At 53.8% G+C, this 24,331-nt stretch overlaps 1 protein-coding gene across 5 annotated transcripts in view; it reads left to right on the plus strand.

Moving 5' to 3' along the window:
- The window catches only part of Rfx2 (regulatory factor X2), a 62,784-nt gene that overhangs the window by 34,211 nt on the left and 4,242 nt on the right, over window positions 1–24,331 (plus strand). For 2 of the 5 annotated variants that reach the window (XM_033759529.1, XM_033759528.1), the window contains 12 exons: window positions 1,242–1,331; window positions 3,178–3,257; window positions 5,026–5,284; window positions 11,985–12,059; window positions 15,067–15,248; window positions 16,673–16,792; window positions 18,904–19,019; window positions 20,200–20,348; window positions 20,537–20,649; window positions 20,825–20,982; window positions 22,037–22,134; window positions 23,090–23,239. In XM_033759529.1, coding sequence (XP_033615420.1) covers window positions 1,242–1,331; window positions 3,178–3,257; window positions 5,026–5,284; window positions 11,985–12,059; window positions 15,067–15,248; window positions 16,673–16,792; window positions 18,904–19,019; window positions 20,200–20,348; window positions 20,537–20,649; window positions 20,825–20,982; window positions 22,037–22,134; window positions 23,090–23,239 — 1,590 coding nt within the window. The remainder of the gene's footprint in view (window positions 1–1,241; window positions 1,332–3,177; window positions 3,258–5,025; window positions 5,285–11,984; window positions 12,060–15,066; window positions 15,249–16,672; window positions 16,793–18,903; window positions 19,020–20,199; window positions 20,349–20,536; window positions 20,650–20,824; window positions 20,983–22,036; window positions 22,135–23,089; window positions 23,240–24,331) is intronic. The other 3 variants (XM_010634780.3, XM_033759530.1, XM_010634782.3) reach the window with 3 other exon arrangements.

Below are 24,331 nucleotides of genomic sequence, written 5' to 3' on the forward strand. Positions count from 1 at the left end.
CTATAGATATAGGTATTTTTTTCTCTTTGAGCTGGAGTTTCCCTACATCACGCAGGCTGGGCTCAAGTGATCCTCTTGCCTCAGCCTTTCAAGTATTTGGGGTGACAGGTACATGGCGATGCCTATCTTAAGCCTTAATAGTCTTAATTATTTTTAAAATTGATTTGAAATTCACAGCACATCATAAAATTGATCACTTTAAAGTGGATAATCCAGTGGTTTATATAGTCAGAGTTGTACAGCCGGCCCTTCTATCGAGTTCTGGAACATTCCACCACCCTAACAGGAGACCCCATCCTGAAGAGCAGTCACCCCGTCCTCCCCCCAGCCCTCAGCACCCACAAATCCACTCCCTGTCCTGGAGTCGCCTGTCCCGGGGGTTTCTTGTCTGTGGAGCCCACGCTGTGTCCTCTGTCTCTGGCATCTCTCACTGAACACGGAGTCCTCAGGGTCCGTCCACACTGTGGCGAGTGTCACAGCCCCATTGTTTTGCTGGCTGCACGTGTTCCAGCGTGGGCTCGAGCCCATGTAGCTGACTGCTCATCTGCTTATGTCAGATCTGTGTGTTGTTTTCGTCTCTGGCTGTGAGCTCACACTGGCCAGGGCCCACGAGCTCTTTTCTCCAGGGCCCAGCTCAGCCATGGCACAGATGCCCTCTGACTGGAGTCCTTTCTGTCTGGTACATCACCCTTGACTACTGGAGACTGTGCGTGTGCCCCACCCCCAGGCGCTCAGCTGCCAGGTGTCACAGAACCACGGATCCCACCGTCAGTGACGTTCAGGGTCCACCTGGGAGCATCACAGCGTCACGATCAGTGACATCCGAAATCCCAGCTCAGAATAAACAAGGACAAAGCACCCATTCCTCCTGTGTGACCCTGGGGCCCCCTGGGACCCTTCTTTTCCTCGGTCCTCTTGTGTAAGGCCAGTGTGGCCTGTGAAACCATGGGGTGCTGCAGAGCGCTCACCAGGGCCAGTGGCCATGAGGACAGCTCTCGGGGAGACCCCGACCCCACCCAGCCCGCCCTGTGTCACCTCGACACAGACTGCAGGGCTCGTGGGCTGTGTGTACACATGCCCGCCCCGGACCCATCTAGGCCAGCGTGCGCACGAGCGGGCCTGTGTCACCCGCTTTCCTCCGTTGGTGCAGTGACCTCAGGAGGAGGCATGTGGGGAGCAGCGAGCCGGCTCTGGTGAAGGTCTGCCCACAGCGTGTCTGACCATCTGTCCTTCCATTTCAGAGGGTGCTGGTCCAGGCCGCGGGCCCTGCGCCCAAGGGGGCCCCGATGCAGCCACTGTCTCTCCCCAGAGCTCCACAGGTGCCACAGCAGGTAAGGCCGCGCCTGTGCCCAGGGCATGGTTGGCACTTGGCATCCAAAACAATCTGATGGGCGCATCCGCTTCCCTTCCCGTCTTCCTTCCTTTCCTTCCCAGTACTGGGGATGGAACCCGGGGCCTTTGCACTGAGCTATATCCGCAGCCCTTTTCAATTTATCTTTTAAATCTTGAGACAGGATGTCACTCAATTGCCCAAGCTGGGCTCTAACTTGTGATCCTCCTGCCTCAGCCTCTCAGAGTGCTGGGACAACAGGTGTGCACCACTGCAGCCGGTTTTGCTTTTCTTTTTGCTTGTACCTTCATTTATCCAGAAAGTTCTTTCACTGCAGGTAATTCTCGAGTGAGCCAAAAACGGTGATGATCTTTTATTCATTCGTAAATTCAGCCACGTGTGGGGAGTGAGCCAGCACCCAGTCCCTGTGGAGGAAGGAACACAGGCCCCTGGGGGTGGCAGATGTACCCACAGACAGGTGCTGCCCCTCAGATGGAGAACCGACAGAGGAGATGGCTCTTCTGGACGGTTTATCTCGGAACAAAGCTTGTAGGTGTGGGCTGACAGCCATGTAGCTGCCAGATCGTCAGCTCGGGGCAGCCGAAACACCATGTCATTGGGCTTCATGGTCAGAGGGTCTCAAGTGAAGCCATTGGACTCTGTCCTTATAGCGCAGAAGCAGCCATCATCCAGATGTAGGCCCAGCTGTGTCCCAATAAAACTTTATTGACAAGAACATGAGGGGCCAGATTTGGTCCTCAGGGCAGAGTCTACAGACTCTTCCAGGTCCCTGTGTAGACTAGTGATAGGCTTCCAGGTGTCTGTCATCTGAACCTGGGAAGCTCTGCAGGGCCCCAGGAAATAAGACACTCTGAGACCTAGGGACCCAGATCAGGGGCCCTGCTGTAGGGCGTGTCTCTGTCAAGGCCCTCGCCAGGGACACAAGAGCCAGTGTGTGGTCAGGTATACAGACATATGTCTGTCATCCTAGCACTCTGGGAGGTCCTGGGAGGCTGAGGCAGGAGGATCACAAGTGTGAGCCCAGCCTGAGTGACTTAGCAAAGACTCTGTCTTGAAATAAAAAAATAAGAAAAACGCTGCAGGTATAGCTCAGTGAGAAGTCCCTGGGTTCAACCTCAGTTTAAAAAAAAAAAATTCACCAGTGGGTGATTCCAGCTCTTTCTGGGCGACTCGAGCTTCCCTGGTGACCTGCATCTGCCTGGTCCCCAGACTGCCACTCCCTCCCCTGGGGGCACTGCCCAGAGTTCATTCAGGGACTGTGCACTGGGCAGGTGTAGGCGGTGGTGCCTGGGTGCCCAGACAGAGGCTCGGGGAGGGTCCTTGCAGCCTCTCTCCACAGTCAGCTGGCCTGGGCCTCTGTGAGGGTCCCCACCACGGGAAGAGTTAAGTCCCACTGCTGGGCCCAGGGCTGAACTGGGTCCTGGCCACGACCCTTCCCCTGGGGCCAGGATCTGTGTGGCACCTGAGGCCGGGCCTCTGTCCACAGCTCTGGCTTCATTGCGGAGCTGGCAGCCTTGTCCTCCCCATGTGCCCCACAGGTATGGATCAGGGTGCTTGTGTCGTGTCCCTTGGTGGGAGGCGGAAGTGAGCTAGGGTCCCAAAAAATGCAGCCAGACTCTGTGAGTCCCAGTGGCTGTGTCACCTGCCAGGGCCGCTGGCATCTCATCCTGCCCTGACGCCTCTCCCAGCATCTAAGAGCCGATCAAGGAGGGGACAGGGGCGCGTGGTCCCCAGAGTCCTGTGAGGGGAGAGAAGCCACCTGGGGCTCCAGACAATGAGCCGGAAGTGCGCCTGTGACGCAAGGCATCTGCATGGTTTGCTTGCAGGTCCCACCCGTGCAGCACGTGTACCCCGCTCAGGTGCAGTACGTGGAAGGGGGTGACACCGTCTACGCGAATGGAGCCATGTACGTGTCCCCCGGGCCACCCCTCCCTCAGGAAGGACGCCTTTGCCCGTCTCTCCCATACCCACTCTGACACCCATCAGAATATCACCTCCCTGCAGAGTTCAGAGACCACAGCCTTGTATTTCACTGTCTAGAAAAATCTCTTTAAAAAAGTAAAAAATTTTTAAAAAGCTGGGGGTCCAGCGCTCTGGGAGGCTGAGGCAGGAGGATCACACATTCAAGCCCAGCCTGGGCAACTAAGCGACTTAGCATGACTCTGTCTCAAAAAATGAAAAGGGCCAGGGATGAAACTTAGTGTGAAGACCCTGAGTTCAATCTCTAGTACAGAAAAAAACAAAGAATCCAACTTGTAAACCCAAACATCCATGATATGGAAGCCATTGCCCTTAATGCCCTTTTGTCCTTGCCTGTATTAGACTCTGCTTTTCTAGGCTGTTGACGAAACTTGCTTTTCCATCTTGCAAAGACTTCTAGAAGTTTCTGCCCCACCAGGGATGCTCGGGACCAAAGCCTGTCTATGCCCCCACGTGGCACGCTGGGCCTGCGTCACTCTCCCTTGTCCCTTGGTTTTGCCAAGGCCTTCCTCAGTGTGGGGACTGCACATAAGCTTTGTGACAGAGGGAAATGTACCATTTCCCAAAGCCCGACACTAACCGTCCCCAAACACACACAGGCACGAGTGCACGCGAGGCCTGTGGGTTGTCCCAAGGTCACTTTCTGGCTTGACATTGTACTCAGTTCCTTAGGGTGTCACCGCGCGCCTCCCTCTGGACACGCCATGGCCTGTACTCACCGAGAAGGGAAGCCACCACGGCCACCACGGCCACCACGGCCACGACCCCCCTTTGTCAGGAGGCGTTTAAACACTTCCCCCTCAACACAGGCGGTGACGCCGTCATGCAGACGGTAGAGGAATGCCAGGCGTATGTGTGCTATGCCTTGGGGATTCTTTTATGATGTGGTGTCATTTCTTCTCTTTAACAGTTTGTAGGATTTTTTTTTTCCTTTCTTTTTTGCAGGGCTGGGATGGAGCTAAGCACTTGCCATTGAGCCACCTCCCCAGCCCTGGTTTATGTTTTGAAAAACTCATAACCTCAGTTAGTACACCGAGCCCTCAGGCCCTCCAGCTTCCGGTGATGGCACGCAGTGTGACGCCAGGACATCAAAGACAGGAAAATGACACTGGACAGTTTCACCAGTCCTAATGCACATTCATGCACATGCATGTGTATGTGAACCTGTGTGTGCGCGTTCAGTTCTGTGCACTTTACCCCATGTATAGATTTGTGTGACAATGACCACAAGGCCCAGAACTTGCCCGTGTCCTCCAAGGAGCCTCCTCCATGAGGCCCACTCACCACTTTGATTTGCTTGTTGTTTTGTTTTGTTAGTATTTTGAGATAGGATCTCGCTATTTAGTCCAGGCTGGCCTTGAACTCACCACGCTGCCCAGGCTGGCCTCGAACTTGTAGCGATCCTCCTGCCTCAGCCTCCTGAGTGCTGGGATGACAGGCGCACACCACCAGGCCCAGCCCACTTAGAATTTTTAAATGATCAGTTTCCATTACTCGGCCTGTGATTGTGAGTCTGCTCAGAAGCGCTGGCTTTGAACTTCGGCTTGGATTTGAGCTTCCTGTCCTCTGAATGAGCAGCCCCACGTCCGGGGCCTTGGGGACCTGTCGCTTTCACACGAGGTTGGGCGGATCCTTTACTCAGCCAGGGCATTCAGAGGGGCCGGGTTCCAGAGTGACCTCTGTCTCTCTACCAGACGAGCGGCCTACACCTACAACCCCGAGCCTCAGATGTACGCCCCCAGCAGCGCAGCCTCTTACTTCGAGGCCCCGGGCGGCGCTCCGGTGACAGTGGCAGCCTCGTCCCCGCCATCAGTCCCCACTCACGGCATGGTGGGCATCACCATGGACGTCGCGGGGAACCCCATCGTGTCCAGCGCGGGCGCCTACCTCATCCACGGGATGGACAGCGCGAGACACTCCCTGGCCCACACTGCTCGGTCCTCGCCAGCCACGGTATGTATAGGACCGGCGGCGGCGGGGTGCACTGTGCTGGACGTGCCTTGGCCGGGCCGCAGCAGCAGGGGCGGTGAGCAGGAGGTGCCCACAGCCCACATGGGGCTGTCATGGGCTTGTGCCCAGGGCGATGTCCCGCAGGCAGACTTGTGGGGCCCTGTGAACCTCAGGGTGCCCTGGGGGACAGAGGAAGGTCTGAGGGGCCTCGTGGAAACTGAACCCAGGGGCTTTCCGCGATGGTAGATGCTGCCGCTGCAGTGTCTCTGCCATGGCCGCCGGGTCCGCGTCGTCGCCCTCCACCCGGGCTCTGCACAAAGGTCGCGTCCCTTCAGAAGCCCTCAGATTCTTAGCTCTGCGCCCCCTTGCGAGATCGTTACTGACTTGCTTCAAACCCAACTCTACTTTTAAAACTTGACTTTCCGTGTTTGCTTTTACTTGTTGTGTTTTTAAAAATTAACATGGAGCGGGATTGACTTTGTGGGCGTGAGGCACTGTGAGATCGGACACGTGTGCAGACCTGCGTCACTGTCCCCAGTTGGGGCGCACAGGCCGACGCCCTGCAAGCGTCCGCGTGGTATCTGTGCAGCCGGGGCCCCCACCCCGCCGCGGCCCCTGCCACTGCTGATCCGTCCTCTGTCACTGTGGGCTGATCTTTCACGGGGCCTTGGAGCTTCCGTCGGGCTGTACTTTACTCTGCGAATTGTTTGTCTGTGTCGGTTACTGAGTGCCTTGCCGTGACACCGAAACTGAAGTAGCCGTTTCCCAGCCTAGGGCCTCTTGGAAGGGTTCTGGCTTGGGACCAGGATGAAGAAAGCAGGCTTGAGTTCTCGGGGACAGACTTTTGTATGGACATACGTGTTTTCCTCTTGTTAGATAAATAGCCACATGCAAAATTGCTGGCCCACAAGGTACGTGTATGTGTGACTTCACCAGCAACTACTATTTCCCAATTGGTTGTACCATTTCCTCCCTGCCTTCCTTTTCGTTGTCGTTGAGACAGGGTCTCGCTGTGTAGTTCAGGCTGGCCTTGAACTCACTATGTCGCCCATCCTGGCCTCGAACTAGTAGTGGCGATCCTCCTGCCTCAGCCTCCAGAGTGCTGGGATGACAGGAGTGCACCACCACGCCCAGCCTTGGTCGGACCACCGCCCATCCCCACTAGCACCTGGTAGTGTCGGTATTTTTTATTTTGTCCAATAGGTGTGTGGCGTCATTTGCATTGTCCTCACAGTGTGTGAAGTCAGCGGCCACTCACATGCTTCTTTTGCTTTTTGTTGCTGTGCTCTAGTGAAGTTGGCTCAGGTTATTTGCTTTTTTTTTTTTTTTTAACTAAGTTGATTGTCTTCTTGTTGTTCTTTATATATCCTGTACACAGTTCCTGTCAGATATATTCTCCTGTGCTTAGTGTGTCCTTGTATTCTTTAAAGTATCTTTTGTAGAGAACATATTTGTCATTTTTAAAAAGTATGCTCCAAATTTATCAGTTTTCCTTTTGTGTTTTAGAACCTGTGTGTAGTACTAACGATCACCTTCCTCATGGGGAGATGGTACATGGACGTAACATGTCTTTTTTTTTTTTTTTTTTTTTTGGTACTGGGGATTGAACATGGGACCTTAAGCTTTCAAAGCAGGCAGCGGAACCCCTGAGCTAAATCCCTGGCCCTTAACACATCTTCACCCTTTTTGTATCCCCTTCCCTCCTGGCCCGAACTTTTGATACCATGTCTAAGAAGTCTCTGCCTGTCTGCTGGTCGTGAGAATTTTCTCCTCTGGTCTTTGAAAACTTCTGTAGTTTTACATTTTACTTCTAGGTCTGCTTTTGTGTATTGTATAGAGTGATGTTTTTAGCATACGGAGTGACCAGTTGTCCATGTGTGTGTGGCTGTGTTTCAGAGTGTCCTTCTTGTTGTGTTCCATTGATCTGTATGCCAGTTCTTTTGCCAAACGCACCCTGTCTTATTTACTACAGCTTTATAGTACGTCTTCAAATCAAATCAGATGAATCCTCCAATTTCTTCTCCTTCAGAATTACGTTGGCCAGGCTGAGGATTTAGTTCAGTGGTTCGGCCGCCTGCCTCGCAAGCGCAAGGACCCAAATTCGATCCCTGGCACCAAAAAAAAAAGAATTATGTTGGCCATTTGTATAAATTTCAAGTTTCTTTATGGGTTTTAGGTCATTTTATCTACATCTATGGAAAAAAAAATCACCCTGGGTTTTTTATTCAGTTGCACTCAATCTGTAGATGGGTTTGGGGAGAACCCACATCTTTACCACGGCCGCATTTCTCAATCCATGAACATGGTATGTTGTCTCCATTTATTTGCATCATCTTTGATTTCACTGATCATGTTTAACATATTCTGTACCTGTCACGTTAGATTTATAGCTAAGTGTCTCATGTTTTGGAACTACTATAAATGGCTTTGATTTTTTTTTTATTTCAGTTTCCAAATGCTCATTACTAGGATATGAAAATACAGTTGGTTTTTATCTGGGTTTGGTGATGCACACCTGTAACCCAGTACCCTGGGAGGCTGAGGCAAGAGGATCAAAGTGTGAGCCAAGCCTGGGAAACCAGGTGACTTAAGATCTGATCTCAAAATAAAAAAATTTTATGTATGTCTAAAAACACACTTGTGGCTTTTTCCTGCCCCAATGAGCAAATCTTGCAGTGCCAGTGGCAAGACAGAGTGTCCACAGCCCAGTCCCCAGGTAACATGCGGGGTCTTTTTCAAAAATCTTGAAACCCCTTGCTGGGGATTTTTAGCTCAGTGGTTCCGCTGCCTGCCTTGCAAACGTAGGGACCCGAGTTCAATCCCCGGTACCAGGAAAAAACAAAAACCAAAAACTTTCAATTATAAGAAATCTGACTAAATAAAAGATTTAAAAATCAGAAACTTAAAAAAAAAAAAAAAATCCCTAGACCCCATTCCTGATACTAAGTCACCACATTTGGGCTGGAGCTGAGGCTCAGTGGTTGCGCTTGCATATAGAGGTATTGGGTTTCCTTCCAGGACCAAAAAAAGAAAAATCACCATTTAGGGGGGCCTGGGCTGTCGGATCCAAGCTCTGCTGGGTGTACCCTGAGAATGCCACCAGAAGTCATAGAAATGACCCTTAATTGTGTCGGCAGTGTCTCGGCTCCAGGCTTTTTTGTTTTGATTTGGTTTTTGTTTTGGGGAGTTCATTTTGTTTTGTTTTGTTGAGACAGGGTCTCACCATGTAGCCCAGGCTGGCCTCAAATTCTCAATGACCCTCCTGCCTGCCCTGCCCCAGTGCTGGGTTTGCAGGCGTGCGCCACCATGACCAGCTTCGGAAGGAAGCTTCTGGGCGTCCCTCGCAGTGTGTCCACAAGACCTAAACTATTTTCATAAATAGCCATAAGCCATTTGTTGCCTTTGGCTGTGTTGGTGTCTGCGATTGAGCAGAATCCAAGTGGGTGAAACAGGAACAAATCAAGGCAGCTGGACCAGACTCTGAGAAGCCCCTGTAGCTGGGCGTGGGGCACATGCCTATAATCTTAGCACTCAGGAGGCAGAGGCAGGAGGATCGCTATGAGTTTGAGACCAGCCTGGACTACACAGAGAGTTCCAGGTCAGTCTCAACTACATAGTGAGACCCTGTCTCAATAAATAAATGAATAAATAAATAAAAATGGACTGGTGTAGTTCAGTGCAAAGACCCTGGTTTCAATCCCCAGTACTGCCAAAAGAAAAAAGAAAGAAAGAAAATAATAGATGTCTTTGATAACACAGTAAAAATGACATTTTTATTAAATGTTAATCCTTGAGTGCACATCTCTTCAGTATCCCATGAGGTGGGATGGAAAGGCCTCAGAAGCCCTGGTGCCCTCCCGGTACAGTGACATCTTCAGGGGAAGCCCCAGCACGGTTGTTTGAGTTGTAGACAGAACCCACCATTGTTTCACAAGAAGCCTTTTGTTTTTGCTTGCACGGGTGACAGCTATGATGTTTCCGCCTGTAGTGGTATTTGACAGAGACTTTCTCAAATTCGAATGGAGTAAGCTTGACACATAATGGGAAACGACTGGCAAGTTTGATCACAGTTAAGTTTTCAAATAAAAGAATGAGAATTTGGAAGCACTTGTGCGTGTCGCGGGAACTGGACGGTGTCCAGAGCGGATGGATGGCTTGGTATTCTCCGAACTGAGTGTCGACCTTGAGGCTGTTGAACAAGCTGTGTCAATGGCTGGCAGATCTGCTGAGTCAGGACACTGATGTTTTCCGGGTGACGTTATAAAATCGTGTCCATCGGGGGAGTTTCAGTCCCACTAAAAGAGAGACTGGTACCTCTTTAGTTATATGGACATACTTTTATTGAGGTAAAATTCATATAACAAAATTCACCCTTTTAACAATTGCTGGTGAGAGATGAGCTGTTACTCTGATGGGAGATCCTTTGTTTATGACACATTGCTTTCTGGAAACTGCCTTTAAGCAGTTTAATGGTAATGTGCTTTGTTGAGATTTTTTTTGAATATCTGGGTTCATGTCTTTCATCCAGTTTGGAAAGTTTTTAGCCATTATACCTTCAAACATACTTTCAATTCTAGAATTCTGATTTGCTTCCATTTCATTGGGTTTTTTTCTTCATTTGTTTATTTGTTTGCAACAAGGTCTTGCAGTGATCCTCCTGCCTCAGCCTCCTGAGTGCTGGAATCACAAGCATGTGCCACCACATCGGGCTTGGTTTCTTTTTTAAATTTCTTTTTGTTAATATTCTCTATTTGGTGAGACAGGATGATCATAGTTTCTTTTAGTTCTTTGCACATAATTCCTTTAGCTCTCTGAGTCTATTTAAATAGTTGATTTGAACTCTTTGTGTCATAAATCTGTGTCTGGTCTTCCTCGGGAACAGCTTTATTTATTTCTTTTTGTATGTGTGTGGATTGTATTTCCTTATTTGTTTGCAGACCTCATAATTTGTAGAAAACTAGCTATCTTTGACTTTAAGATATAGCAACTCTGGATGTCAAATTCCCCCACCCTCCCGAGGATTTATTTTTGCCACTTAGAGTTGTCGATCATTTGTTTAATGACCTTCCAGGAAAAATCTCCATTCTTTGTCCTGGGTGGCTCCTGAATCCTTAGTGGTCAGCAAGTGATTTGAAAAGTTCCTTGAATGCCACATTTCAGGTGTTGGTTTTTTTTTTTTTTAATCATTATCATCATTATGATTATTATTATTAAGGGTCCACCTGGTTGCTGTAAGCTTCTCATTACTTCCCAGAGTTCCGGAATGGGCATTCTGGAGGGTTTTGCCCCTTTCCACACTGCTTCTGGGAGGGCCACCCCTGCCCTGTTATCACCACTGCCTCAGGACTTTGATGTAACCGATCACAGTGCTCCTTGCTAGGGTTCCCAGATCCTACAAGCCGCTGATTTGATGTAAGAAGCAACCAGCCATTGGGTGATGTAGTGTCCGGTAAAAATATCCACAGTCACCTGAAACATACAGCCAGACATGCTACTTTAGTTGTTGTGTTTTTGGATTTTGAGACAGTGTCTCACTTTGTAGTTCAGGCTGGCCTGGGACTCACCATGATCCTCCTGCCTCAGCTTCCCATGTGCTGGGATGACAGGCATGCGCCACCACGCCCAGCTTAGTCTACTTTCACCTCTAATAGGTTTATCAGTGCTTTAAATAAATTAATGTACACATTTAAAAATTTTCCCACTATAATTTCTAATATGGCAAGTATTCAACTCACCCACAAAAAGTTCATTTGGAGGGAGGGCCTCAAAAATGCTTAACAGTGTAAACAAGGAGTCTGCAGGGCCACAGTGCGCAGGTCCATGGCCTGGAGGGCTGTATTTTCTCCCACTTCCTGGAAACACCCAGCAGCCCCCAGGGGGTGGCCCTCACCCAGGGGAAGACCTGCGTGTCTGGGCGCCCGGAGTGGGAGGGCGTCCAGCCTGGAAGGTGGCGGAGCTGCTAGTCGGGATGCCTCTGTGGGGACCCTTCCTCGGGACCCTAACTGGGCGCTGGGGAACCCGTGTTCTCGAGGCGTACCCCGTCTGCTTTCCGCACTGCGGAGCTGAAGTCTGGCCTTGTCTGGGCGTCTCAGGAAAGGAAGGGTGTGCTTGAGGGCCTTCCCATGTCCAAGTCAGGGGACACTTATGCGTGCAGATCCGGCGACAGCTGTACCGAGCTGGCTCCTCCTGTGCAGTCCTCCCAGGGAGCCCGGCCGCATAGAGCCCCCAGCTCATGTCCACCCCTATGCAGCCGGAGAGCGGTGCCCCGTGTCCTGCGCCTTGAACTCCTTCGTGTCTTCCCACAGCGTTCAGCAGGGGGATTTAGGCCCTGCGACATGGCAGGCTGGCCAGGACATCAGTGCCCGACCTTGGCTTGGATCCCTTGATCCCCAGGCCGAAGAGGATGGCAGGAGGACGCGCTCGGCTACCCTGCGGCAAGGGAGCGCGTGGTCCGCGCATGCGCGCATCCTGCACCGTGCAGCTTCTCGCCTTGCTGCTCCTGCTGCTGCCACTGCGCCCCGCGCCCGCCGCTCCACCCCGGCCCCGCCTGTGTGCGCCTCCTCCTTTTATGAGCATTCGAATCATTATTTGGATATTAATAAAAACCACATCCTGGCTGTTGCTAACCATCTCATTTCCTTTTCTTTTCTTTTTTTTTCTCCTTCCACTTTGTTTTCTTTTGTTCTGCACACATTTTCTTTAGCTTCAAATGGCGATTGAAAACCTCCAAAAAAGCGAAGGAATCACCCCCCACAAAAGCGGTTTGCTCAACAGCCATGTAAGTGCATGTCTGACCCGTGCTGCCCCTGCCCTGCCTGTAGCTGTCATGCACATTTTAAAAGCAAACGCAGGTGGGCCCAGTGGCGCACTCCAGTCACCCCAGCACCCTGGGAGGCAGGAGGATCACAAGTTCAAGCACAGTCTGGGCAACTCAGTAAGACCCTGTCTCACAGTAAGAAGGGCTTGTCCAGGACACCAGGTTATTTAATGCGCCTTAAACATTTCCACCAGGCTTGGTAGTGCACACCTTAATCCCAGCATTGCGGGAGGCTGAGGCAGGAGGATCAAAAGTTTCAGCTCAGCCTGGGCAATTTAGGACCAAATGAGACCCTATCTCAAAATAAAATAAAAGGGCCAAGGACATAGCTCAGTAGGAAGGACCTAGTACCACAACAAACAAAGACTTACTACTGAACAGATAAGAACCAGCACAGTCTAAGATCAATAAAATAAGCAACCAAAAAAGAAAAAGTGACATAAGATCAGAAATGTCATAGAGATCCTCAGCTGATGTTCTTAGGATCAGCTCTTTGAAAGAAATGATAATCTGAGAGAAGTACAGAGCACCTCATTCCTGCTGATTTTAGCAATGCAAGATTTCCCTCCTTCGCTGGACTCGAAGGACATGGCAGCCTCAGGTCCCGTTTGGGAGGTGGTGAGTGTCTGCGCTCAACTGGGCCTGGAGGAGGGACCTGCTCAGTGCTGGGTTCTGGGGACAGATGGGAAGGAAAGCTTGGTCCCCTCCCTTACGTCCCTTGTCACTTCTTTGAGCGCCCCCTCCGGCTGTTCGTGGAACAGGCACTGTGTCGGGCACCTTGAAATTGGAACCAGCGTTGAAGCCAGAATATGCTTCTGACGTTGCACTGGAGACTGACTTCCTGTCTGTCTAACCCTGTCCTAACCAAGACCCTGAGACTTTCCTGCCCATGGCTGGAAAAGCCACAGTGCTTCAGCAGAAGGTGATCTCAGGAAGAGACTGGAAACCTGGACCTTATGGGCCGGGTGCAGGAGCGATCGGTTGCTTCAGGCTCCGACATAAATGCGCCTTCCACCTAGGAGCGCAGAGCTAAAATCAAAATCAAAATCAAACGAGGCCCTGCTTGTGGTCGCCTGCTGCTAGTGGCAGGGATGTGGCCGTGTGGTGTCCTCCCTGCTGGGCAATGTCCCTGTTGTGGACCAAGTCTTGAGCAACCTGGGGTCCTAGGCTTGGGTGACCCAAGGTTGAGTCTGCAAGTGACATCCGCGCCTCCCTAGGCCCCGGGCAGGCTGCTGCGGGACAGCAAAGGCGAGGAGGGCGAGATGGAGATGGGAGGCAGTTGGGGTGCAGGGCCCGCAGACAGATCTGGCTGCTGGGATCCTCTGGCTCTAGCAAATTCCATGGGGAAGATGCCCCAGGCTGCTTCCCCTGCGTGCTGTGTTCCGATGAGACTTTTCTAGCAGATGAAATCTCCTCTGGCTGCCTTCTCCACGGGCACCCGTGGTCGAGCTGTTTTTTTCCATCACAAGCCATGATTAAGGCTTTGGGGCTTGGTGACTTAGAAGCAAGGGCAAGGTGACAAGATCTGTCGACAAAGTCCGCCACACGCGCTGGTGTAAAATCGCCCTGGACCTGGTCTTGGCCACCGTGAGACCCAGAGAAGGACGAGAAGTGAAAGGCAGCCGTGTGTCCCAGCGAGACAGTTGTTTCTGGGGCTGCCTAGGGCCGAGACGGCTCTGCTGGAGGGCAGTGCCCTTCCGGAAGTCCTGGTGGGGGCACAGCCACAAACCACCCTTCTAGGATTTGGCAAATACAAGTGCCCCACCAGCAAGGGGTTGAATTAGCATCTCAGCCCGTGCCGTCCATTACCTCCCTTGGTCAAGGGCAGCACTGCCCTTCAAGGGCACAGCCCCGTCCTGTACATACCTTTAGGAAGGGCCCAGGGTCCAACTGCTTCCCGCCTCCTCCACTGCGACCACACCCCAGACACCAGTAGGGTTATCTCAGCCACTTCCCAGTTGGCCCTAAGCCAGCTTCCCATCCCTTCTCACAACCCTCCAGTGATAGTCCTGGCCCCTAAGGCAGGTCATGGCTGTTCTCTGCCCTCAGCCTTCCATGGCTCCCAGGTCCTCCCTGTAACCCTGTGGGCCCTCCACAGTCTCCTGTCCCTTCACAGCCTCCCTGCCTCCCTCTTTGCTCCTTGCTCCCTCTGCTCCAGCCATACAGCCTCTTCATGGCTTCTGCACCTTGCTGGGTTCTGAGCTACCCCAGGGCCTTTGCACAGGCTGTGTCCACTGCCTAGAGTGCTGCTGTCCATGGCTTTTCTTTGCATCCTTGCTCATTGCACACTCTCAGTGAGCCTTTGTGCCTAGATTTAAAACTGCGGTGCTCCCTCCAGCCCCTGCTGTCCTGGGGCTTGCAGCTCCTTCCCCAGCATGCATTTTCTCATCTTGGAGGGCACAGAGCTGTGTAGACTCCCTAGTGGGTAGAGATCTCACACTTTGGGCCCTGAAGGATGCGTAGGCTGTGGGGACAAAGGGACCCGCCAGGGTCGGCGCACCAGGGCTGAGGCTGTCTGCTGCACATCAGTCGGACTTCTCTAGGTGGCGGCACAGAATCGAGCCACAACTTCCGGGCTTGTGGAGACTGATCGTCCCGAGGACGACTCTTGGCCTGGTCACTTTGCAGTCAGGTCCTTAGCTCAGTCCCCCTGCACTTTGTGTCACACAGCGCAGGGCTGTGCTTTCATGCTTGGCACTAGAGACTGGCTCCGTCCTGTGGGCCCAGGAGACCTGTCGGGGCACGCGATCATGCATCGGTCAGGAGGACAGAGCCCTGGAGGTCTCCGTCCGCACAGGTTTTTATCAGACCGTGGAGGGATCCGAGAGCCAGGCTGGGCGCAGAAAGTACCGGTGCACGTGTGGAGAGACCTCGGAGCGCACAGGCCGCGTGGTGCCCAGGCGGCTTCCCCAGGGCGGTCGTCCGTCCTCCACCCTGGGCTCTGACCTCCCGCGCTCTCCCCGCCCAGCTCCAGTGGCTGCTGGACAACTACGAGACGGCCGAGGGCGTGAGCCTCCCCAGGAGCTCCCTGTACAACCACTACCTGCGCCACTGCCAGGAGCACAAGCTGGACCCCGTGAACGCCGCCTCCTTCGGGAAGCTCATCCGCTCCGTGTTCATGGGGCTGCGCACGCGGCGCCTGGGCACCAGGTGGGTAGCGCTGCCCTGTCCGCCTCCCACCCCTCTCCGCCGTGTGTGCCCGTGCGCCTGGGTAGGAATCACCACTTCTGCACACCTCCGCTCTACACCGCTCCTCCCCAGTCTGCAGCACCAGGAGGCACTGTGTGCCCCGTGCACCCCCGCCATCCCGCCCATGAACCTCTTCTTTGACAAGAGCCCCTTGGCTGAGTCTGGGCCAGTGGCCAGAGCAGCTTCGGGCTCTTCCTGCAGTGGCCATGACAGAAAGGTGTCGCCCGTCGTCACCATGGCCTTGAGGCCAAGGGAGCAGAACGCTTTGGTCCCTGACGCCTGCCTGTCCTTTACAGAGGACGTCCTCACGGGTCTAGAGGGAGGAGGGGCAGGCCCGGGCGTGGTGTGCGGACCTAAAAGCCCACGCTCCGGGAGGCTGAGGTGAGAAGATCACGAGTTCAAGCCCAGCCCGAGCAACTTAGTGACTTAGCAAAACCCGTCTCAAAACAAAATATATAAAAAGGGCTGGGGATGTGGCTCAGTGCAAAGGGTCCAGGGTTCAAACGGCAATACCTACCACCAAAAAAAAAAGGGAGGGGCAGGCCATGGGCCGAAAGGACAGGGAACCTGGGTGTTGGGGTCACAGCCCTGCTGCCTTCAGGCCTGTACCTCTGGGGAGTCCCAGCGCCAGCTTTGGACATCAGGCGTATTTCTCTGTTTCCCCTCCTGTTTTCCTGTGCTCTCCTTCATTCTTACTGAGAACAGGCATTTCTTTTCTAGAGAGAGAGGCCCAGGTGCCTCCTGCTTGTCCTTATTACCAGCCCTGGAGAAATGGCTTGTGCAACTTGGGCAGTCTGTCCGCTAGCAGTTCCCTCCTGGGGAGCCCCTTGGGCCATTTCCTTGATTAGATGACTCAAAACCCTCCCGTCACCCTTCTTTCTGCCACAAACTGTTTCTCACACTCTGCCATTCAGCAAAACATGTTAATATAGCCCAGAAGGCATGGAAGAGTTTTTAATAATAATCCCAGCACAGTCCACCTGGTTTTCCCGACACAGGGTTGTCAGAGCCTCTTTACACTAGAACAAAAGAGGGGGACTCCAGCCCGGGGCGATGGTGCACACCTGTCATCCCAGGGCTCTGGGAGGCTGAGGCAGGAGGAACCCAAGTTGCAGCCCAGTCTCGGGCAGCTTACACGTAGTGAGTCACTGTCTCAAGATGAAAGGGCTGGGGAGGTGACTCATTGCGAAGGCCCTGGTTCCTTCCCCCAGCCTGCAAAGTAAACAAAGGAGGGGCCTCTCTGTGAGGGGCTGTTGTGGGCAGCATTTCCCCAAGAACATTTCTCACATCATTCAGGAGAGACCAAGCCAGACTGGCCAAACAGAAGGGCTGAGAGCAGGCAAGAGGGCCCCTGGCTCACTCCTCCGTGTGGCCTGTGTCTGCAGGGGCAACTCGAAGTACCACTACTACGGCATCCGTCTGAAGCCGGACTCCCCGCTGAACAGGCTGCAGGAGGACACTCAGTACATGGCCATGCGGCAGCAGCCCCTGCACCAGAAGCCCAGGTGGGTGACGGGTCTACGGAGATTCCTGGTCTGGGGACAGACTCACACGCCCGCCCCCCGCCCCGCACATCTGGGACATGCCAGCCTGCACACAGCCTCAGCCACTGGCCAAGTACTCAGATTGGTCATTTAAAAAAGAAAAGGCCGGGCATGGTGACCCATCCTGTCATCCCAGCACCAGGGAGGCTGCAGCAGGAGGATCACTGTGAGTTCGAGACCAGCCTGAACTCCATGGTGAGACCTGATCTCAAAAACACCAAAATAATGATGATGTTGGTCATCATCATCACATTAAAGTTTTAGTGCTAGGGGAGCAGCTTAGCTTAGTGCTGGGGGTGTAGTGGTAAGTGCTTATCTAGCCTGTGGGAGACCTGGGTTCCATCCTCAGCACTAAAAACAAAATTAGAATTTTCTTATATTTTATAGCAATTTTAGATTCACAGCAAAAGCTAATGGGCTGCCCAGGTCTCCCATGTACCCCGTCCACACGCACACAGTTGTGACAGCTGGTGTGCCGCAGTGACACATCGCTGTTCCCAGAGCCCACAGTCCACGCCAGGGCTTGCTGTGGCTGCTTTGTTCTGTGGGACTGGACGGGTGCAGCAGGATGCAGCTCCACTGTGCCGGGGTCAGAGCTGCCCTGGCTGTGCCCTGTGCTTCCCCATCCTCTGGTAGCCCCGAGCTTTCATTGTCTCCTTTTTCCAGAAGGCCATGGAGTTGGAATCACACTGCTTTTATTTATAAAGTTTAGGGGGGAGTGGGGAGAGGGAGCCCCACAAATAAGGTATCAGCACCTCGGAGAAAGTAGCCCTGCTGAAGTCGAAGTCCCTTCCTGACATCTTCATCCAGTGGCCTCAAAGGGGTGGTTGCTTTCTGGAATATTCTCTGCTAGACGACTTGTGTAAAGAGCTAAAGAGCAGAGCCCTCAACTCTGTTGCCATTTCTCTCTGGGGTTGTGTCACAAAAGCAGCTGCAGGTGACAGCTGAACCTAGTGGACCTGGCCATGTGCCAATAAAACTTTATTTACAAAAACACCTGGCAGCACTGGCCCCAGGTGCCTGGTTAAGGGTCCCCCGAATGTCTCCTTGGGCACCTTTCCAGTGCCCTCCCATGGGCCAAGGAGCACAGCCTGTCCCTCACCCAGTGTGAGCACCTGAGGGCAGGGACCGTGTCACACTCTTCTCCGGGTGGCTCAGACCGGGCACTTGGGGAAATCTGGACACGCTGCTGCAGAGGACAGAGGGGACCTCCAGGGCCCAGGAGGTGAGGAGGAGCCTGTGCCCTCCTGCCTGTGTTGTCCACACAGAGGTGTGTCACTTGTCCCTCTGTTTTGGCCCTCGGCAAACACCTGTGACTTCACTCTATTTCGGGAGCAGTGCACACCTGTCACAGGCTTGTGCCACTGCGTCTGGGGAGCCACAGCCTGGCTCCCCCCACCCCTGGCACCTCTCCTTCCTTCTGCATGTGGGGACAGGTGCACCCCTGCCCTTCCTTCTGCGCAATCTGGGTGGCCTCGCTCTGTGGCCTGGACAGGCTACCCTAGCCCTCCTGTTTGGGGCAAGACAAAGTCAGAATTTCCTTGGGACATACAGCAGGGAGATGTCGTGATTCCACACGGAGAGCTTCCTGGCCTTCTGGGAGAGACATGAGGGAAACATATTCTTAGGTACACAGCCCAGATGGGCACCCACAAATTATACATCGGGGTCCATCCACATACTGGAATGTTACTCAGTCATGAAAAAGGAAGACAATCCTGATCCTGCTAGGCTGGGCTTGAGGCTGTGCTACTCAGTGAACTTAGGCAGACACAGGAGGGCACACGCCACAGGATCCTGCTCCCAGGAAGTCCCTATCGGATCCACAGATACAGGAAGGAGGATGATGACACCAGGGTTAGGGAGGGGACAGGAGTCACTGTTTCATGGGGACAGAGGCTGAGTTTGGGGATAAATGAGAAAGTTCTGGAGGTGGGCAGTGGAGACGGCTACACGGCCCTGGGGATGTGTTTAGTTTTAATGAGCTGAACACTTAAGAATGGTTACAACAGTACATTTTTTCTTATATATAAAAAATGGGCCTTATGGTGGCACGTGTGTCCCCTGCCCAGGTACCGGCCAGCCCAGAAGACGGACAGCCTTGGGGACAGCAGCTCCCACAGCAGCCTGCACAGCACACCGGAGCAGGCTACGGCCACACAGAGCCAGCACCACCAGCAGTACATAGGTGAGGAGTGGCCATGTGCCAGGATGGTGCCCTCGCGTGACAGCTCTGGATGGATCTTCTGTTTGTGATCCCTGAGATTTGGCGCAATCAGCATGTGCCCAAAAATGTGACATAGAAAGTGACCATGGCCGGGCATGGTGGTACAGGCCTGTCACCCAACCCTCTGGGAAGCTGAGGCAGGAAGGCCACAAGTCTGAGGCCAGCCTGGGTGACTTAGCAAAACCCTGTCTCAATAAAAGTTTGAGGGTGGAGCTCAGTGCAGAGAGCCTAGGTTCAACAAAAAGAAAAATGAGTATTTAAACCATCAGAAAGAATAGAAGATACCTTCTTTTAAACTCTATCCTTGGGCCGGGATTTAGCTCATTGGTGCCGCCTGCCTCACAAGTGCAAGGTCTTGAGTTTGATCCCCAGTACTAAAATAAAAAAAACACATTAAAAACCCTATGCTTAGGGTACAGCAGGATGTGGCTCTATCCTGGGGTTTCTCCCTCACTCACCTGGAGCGCTTGGGGTCCTCCAGGTGGCAGCAGCCTCGCACTCTTTGCTGGGGACCTTGCCGACATGGGGGTCTAACCTTGGAGCCTACCACCTGGGACAACCCAGGAAAGGCCATTATTCAGGGGAAACTTGGCAGCTTCCACAGTACCAGAAATAGAACCCAGGGCCTTCACACCAAGCCACGTGCCCAGCCCCCTTTTTTTTTAATTTTCTATTTTGAGACAGGGTCTCTTGAAGTCACCCAGGCTGGGTTGGAACTTGCAGTCCTCCTGCCTCAGCCTCAGCCTCCCAGGGTGCTGGGATTTCAGGGCTGCGCCACTAAACCCAGCTTGTCCTGTGTTTTTTTAAATCTGACAGAGCCTTTGGGTTGTGGGAGTTGGGCGTTCGAGGCAGATCGAGATGGTGCCCAGAGTTCCATGGCATTGCCACCCCATGAAGTGGTGATGTGACCTGAGGTTCTGAGCCCCCGCTGTGTCCCCAGGCCAGTGCTCAAATTATGTCACATCCCCGGGGGGAGACAAAATTGTCCTTGTTTTGACCCTGGGAAAAACTGAAAATTACACAGAAGCCACCCAAGTGCACGCAGAGCCAGGAAGTCAGCCCGGAGGGCCCCAGACTTCCGTGGCTGTGCATGGCCTAAGGCTCCTAAGATCCCCTGTCTGACAGCCCATGTCTCTCCCAGATGTGTCCCACGTGTTCCCAGAGTTCCCGGTGCCCGAGCTGGGCAGTGCGCTGCTGCAGGAGAGCGTCACACTGCGCGACGTCAAGGCCCTGCAGCTGGCGTACCGACGGCACTGCGAGGTGACCACTGCAGCCCCGGGTGGCACAGAGGTGACAGGAGCCCCATACCCACCCCAGGCGTCCTCTCTCTGGACGGCATCTGCTCCATCTGCTGGGCCTCCCATCTCTCCTGTCACCCCCTGCCACATCCCGCGTCCTGGCTCCTTGCCCAGGACACATGAGTGACGGACACACTGGAACCCACGTAGCATCTGTGGACCCTGTCGCTTTCCCTCTAGGCCACCTTGGATGTCGTCACAAACCTCCAGTTCCACTACATTGAGAGGCTGTGGCTGTCCTTCTGGAACGCCAAAGCTACCTGCAGTGACAGCCCCACCTCCCTCCCCGCCAGGTGACAGCCATCATCCCCTCCCCCACGGCCCCATCTGCCGCACAGGCTCCCACACCTAACCCCGGGGACCCCAGACACCTGTGTCAGCTCCCCGGGCCACAGCAGGAAGGGACGGCCCGGGACCCGGGCGTCTGGACGGCGGACGGGCCCGCCTCACGGCAGCCGTGCCCTGCAGTGACGAGGAGCCCACAGGACAGGCTGTGCTGCCCCAGGACAAGCTCATTGCACTGTGCAAGTGCGCGCCCATCCTCAAGTGGATGCGGAGCTGCGACCACATCCTGTACCAGGCGCTGGTGGAGATCCTCATCCCGGATGTGCTGCGCCCGGTCCCCAGTGAGTGACGCCCTGAACCTGGAGGCGGAGTCCCCCGCCAGGTGACCACGGTGACAGGCGGCATGTGTAGCCCTGTGAGCTCAGCCCAGAACAGGCCAGGAGCAGCCACTGCTGAGGGTCAGCCACTGCCGCTCTTGTCCTAAGGTTGCACTAGCACCTGCTGTCCCCAGGGTCCCTGCAAGCACTGGGGGCACATTTCCTGTGTGACAGCAGTAACCACGCCTGTGACCCCTCTAGGAGGGGGGACGCCCTTTAACCTCTGCCGAGTCACCACCTTTCCCTGTGTAGAGACTTACACTGAGGGCTCCTGGGGGGCTCTCTCAGGCACCAAGGCAACTGGCCCGGGCAGGGCTGCAACCGAGCCGGGCCGTGCTTCTGGCTTCCTAGCGAGAACAGGGAGCCCCACGGAGGCCTTATATAGAAATCGAGGCTCAGATCTTTAGTCAGTTCAGCAGCTTGAAGTCTTTATCAGTGATCGGCTGCAGCCAGACACGGTAGCCAACACCTGTTCTTTCAGCACGCTGGGAGGCTGAGGCAGGAGGATCACTAGTTCAAACCCAGCCTGGGCGACTTAGCAGCCTGGTGAGATTCTGTCTCAAAACCAATGGAGCTAGGGATGCAACTCAGTGCAAAGGCCCTGGGTTCCATCCTCGGTTCCAAATGAACAAATACGATCTACTTTTTCCCGGAAACGAAAAACCACAGATCCATTGTCTCTTTGGCCTCAGCTGCCTGGAAACTGGTCAGCATCGCTACAAGCATTCAGAGTCCTGTACAGAGGTCTGAGTTTACAGCCTATTTCCTTCTATTTTTCTGGGTTTTAAAAAAATTTTTATTATGCTGCTTTTTATAATCCACCTCAAAATAGATGTGAAAGCTGAGAAAACATAGTTAACTGCATGTGAGTGCACCAGGGCCCCCTGGGCGCCGTGTCCACCGGAACTCCCCGGGTGACGGCCACAGGGCTCCAGCAGCGTCCCCAGGGGTGGGGCCACCCTGGTGAGACCAGAGGCCATGTATGCCAAGTCCCCCTCAGGCTGCTCCCTGTCCCCAGGCACCCTGACGCAGGCCATCCGGAACTTCGCCAAGAGTTTGGAAGGCTGGCTGACGAACGCCATGGCTGACTTCCCGCAGCAGGTCATCCAGACCAAGGTGACAGATGGGCAGCACAGCCCGCACCCCGGGGGCGGAGCGTGGCGGGAGGACGCGGTGCCCGTGTCATGGGGTGACAGCTGGCCGCGGGGAAGTGCGGAAGGTGGCACCTGATGGCATCCGTTGGGGCCGATTCAGGACGGATTGTTCCCGAAGCCGTCACGGGAGGGGAGCTTAATCTCCTTGCCTCCGCCCTATTATTTAGCCACAAATCAGAATTTAAAATGTGGAGAGTTGGGGCTGGGGATGTAGCTCAGCGGCGCCTGCCTGGCAAGCTCGAGGTCGAGTCCAATCCCCAGTACCAAAAAAAAAAAAAAACCTAGAGAATTGGCCTGCTGTGAAAGCAAGTCACTGCCATTCTTTGCAGCGTATCTTAAATGTCTTTTGTATGGCCAGGTGCTGTGGTGCACACCTGTCATCCCAGCTACTCAGGAGGCTGAGGCAGGAGGGTCTTGAGTTCTAGCCCAGCCTGGGCAATGAAGCAAAACTATCTCAAAATGAAAAAGGTCTGGGGTGTATCACAGTGGCGGGGACTTGGTCAGCGTGCAGGAGGCCTTGCATTCCTTCCTTAGCACTGCACAAAAACAAAACAAAATAAAACGGGCCGTCGGGCGCCGCTGAGGGCCAGGCTCCAGCGTGTGCTTTACCCATGCATACTTGGGAACTGATCTGTTAGGCCGCAGAGCTCAGTGTGCAAGAGTCGCCTAGCTAGTGTGGGTCACTGGATTCCCAGGACACACCCAGGAATCAGTATTTTCAGCAGCCAGAGGCCCTGTAGGAACCCAGGAGGACAATGCCACCCGGTCGGGACTCTGGTGCGACGGGATGCACTGGCGGGGCCGGTGTCTTCAGCCGTCGTCACCGAGGACCCTTACCGGGTCTTCCCTGCGCACTCCCTGGGTCAGAGCGCTCTCGCCCCGCCCCGCCCTCTGACCACGCCCCGCCCCGCCTTCAGGTGGGCGTGGTCAGCTCCTTTGCGCAGACGCTGAGGCGCTACACGTCGCTCAACCACCTGGCGCAGGCCGCGCGCGCTGTGCTGCAGAATGCGTCCCAGATCAGCCAGATGCTCAGCGACCTCAACCGCGTGGACTTCGCTAACGTGCAGGTGACGCCTCTCACTTTGGAAAGTTGGCACAGAGCAGGCCCCGAGCAGAGGTCCGAAGCCGCCCTGTGATCTCGCGGGCCCCTTTTGTGCCGGGGTGCTAGCTTCCGGGATGCCCGCACTACATCTACCGATCCAGGTCACAAGCCCTGGGGCTGCGTTTTTCCCTCATTTGCCTCTCGAGTTGAGCCATTTAAAAAATGAATACAACCTGAGGGTGGCGGTGCACACCTGTCATCCCAGCACTCTGGGAGGCTGAGGCAGGAGGATCGAAAGTTTGAGCTGAGCCTGGGCATCCTAGTGACTTAAGTGATATCCTGTTTCAGAATAAAATAAAGAAGGATGGGGGGTGTAGCAGAGTGCTGAGCACTTGCCTAGGATGTACAAGGCCCTGCCTGGGTCCCATCTTCAGCATGGCAGATAATAAAATGAGTAAACACGTACAGGGAGAAGAGGGATCACTTTAAAACAAAACAAAGTCACACAGTAACAGGGGCTTTGATCCAGAAAGCCTGTGTCCCAGGAGACAGATCACGCTGCCTTTCTGGGGGCTGTGCTGGCTGTGCTCGGTTTACAGTTGTCAAAGGCCGAGATCTGGAGAGGCCAGGGTGGGGTGGAGCTCAGGGCTACAGTGTGTTCTTAGCCTGAGTGAAGCCCCAGGTGCCAACGCAGCACTAAAAAAACAAAAACATCTGGGCGTTTCCATGCACACCTGTAATCCCAGCCACTGAGGAGGCTGAGGCAGGAGGATCGCAGGTCCTGGGCAACTTAATGAGACCTTGTCTCATAAAATAAAAACTAAACAGGGCTGGGATGCTGCTCAGTGGTGGGCACTCGCCCAGCATGTGTGAGGCCCCGAGTTCCATCCCCAGAACCAAAAATTAATTTTTAAAAAAAGCAGGAATAGCCAGGCATGGTGATGCACACCTGTCATCCCAGCACTCGGGAGGCTGAGTCAGGAGGATCGCTGTGAGTTTGAGACCAGCCTGGGTACACGGTTGAGTTCCAGGTCAGTCTCAACTATGTAGTGAGACCCCCGTCTCAAAAAACACAACAAAAAACCAAAAAAAAAAAAAAAAAAAAAAAAAAACAGGA

Source organism: Fukomys damarensis, unplaced genomic scaffold, assembly GCF_012274545.1.
Source record: "Fukomys damarensis isolate Sample0158 unplaced genomic scaffold, DMR_v1.0_HiC HiC_scaffold_37, whole genome shotgun sequence".
Taxonomy (NCBI): Eukaryota; Metazoa; Chordata; class Mammalia; order Rodentia; family Bathyergidae; genus Fukomys; species Fukomys damarensis.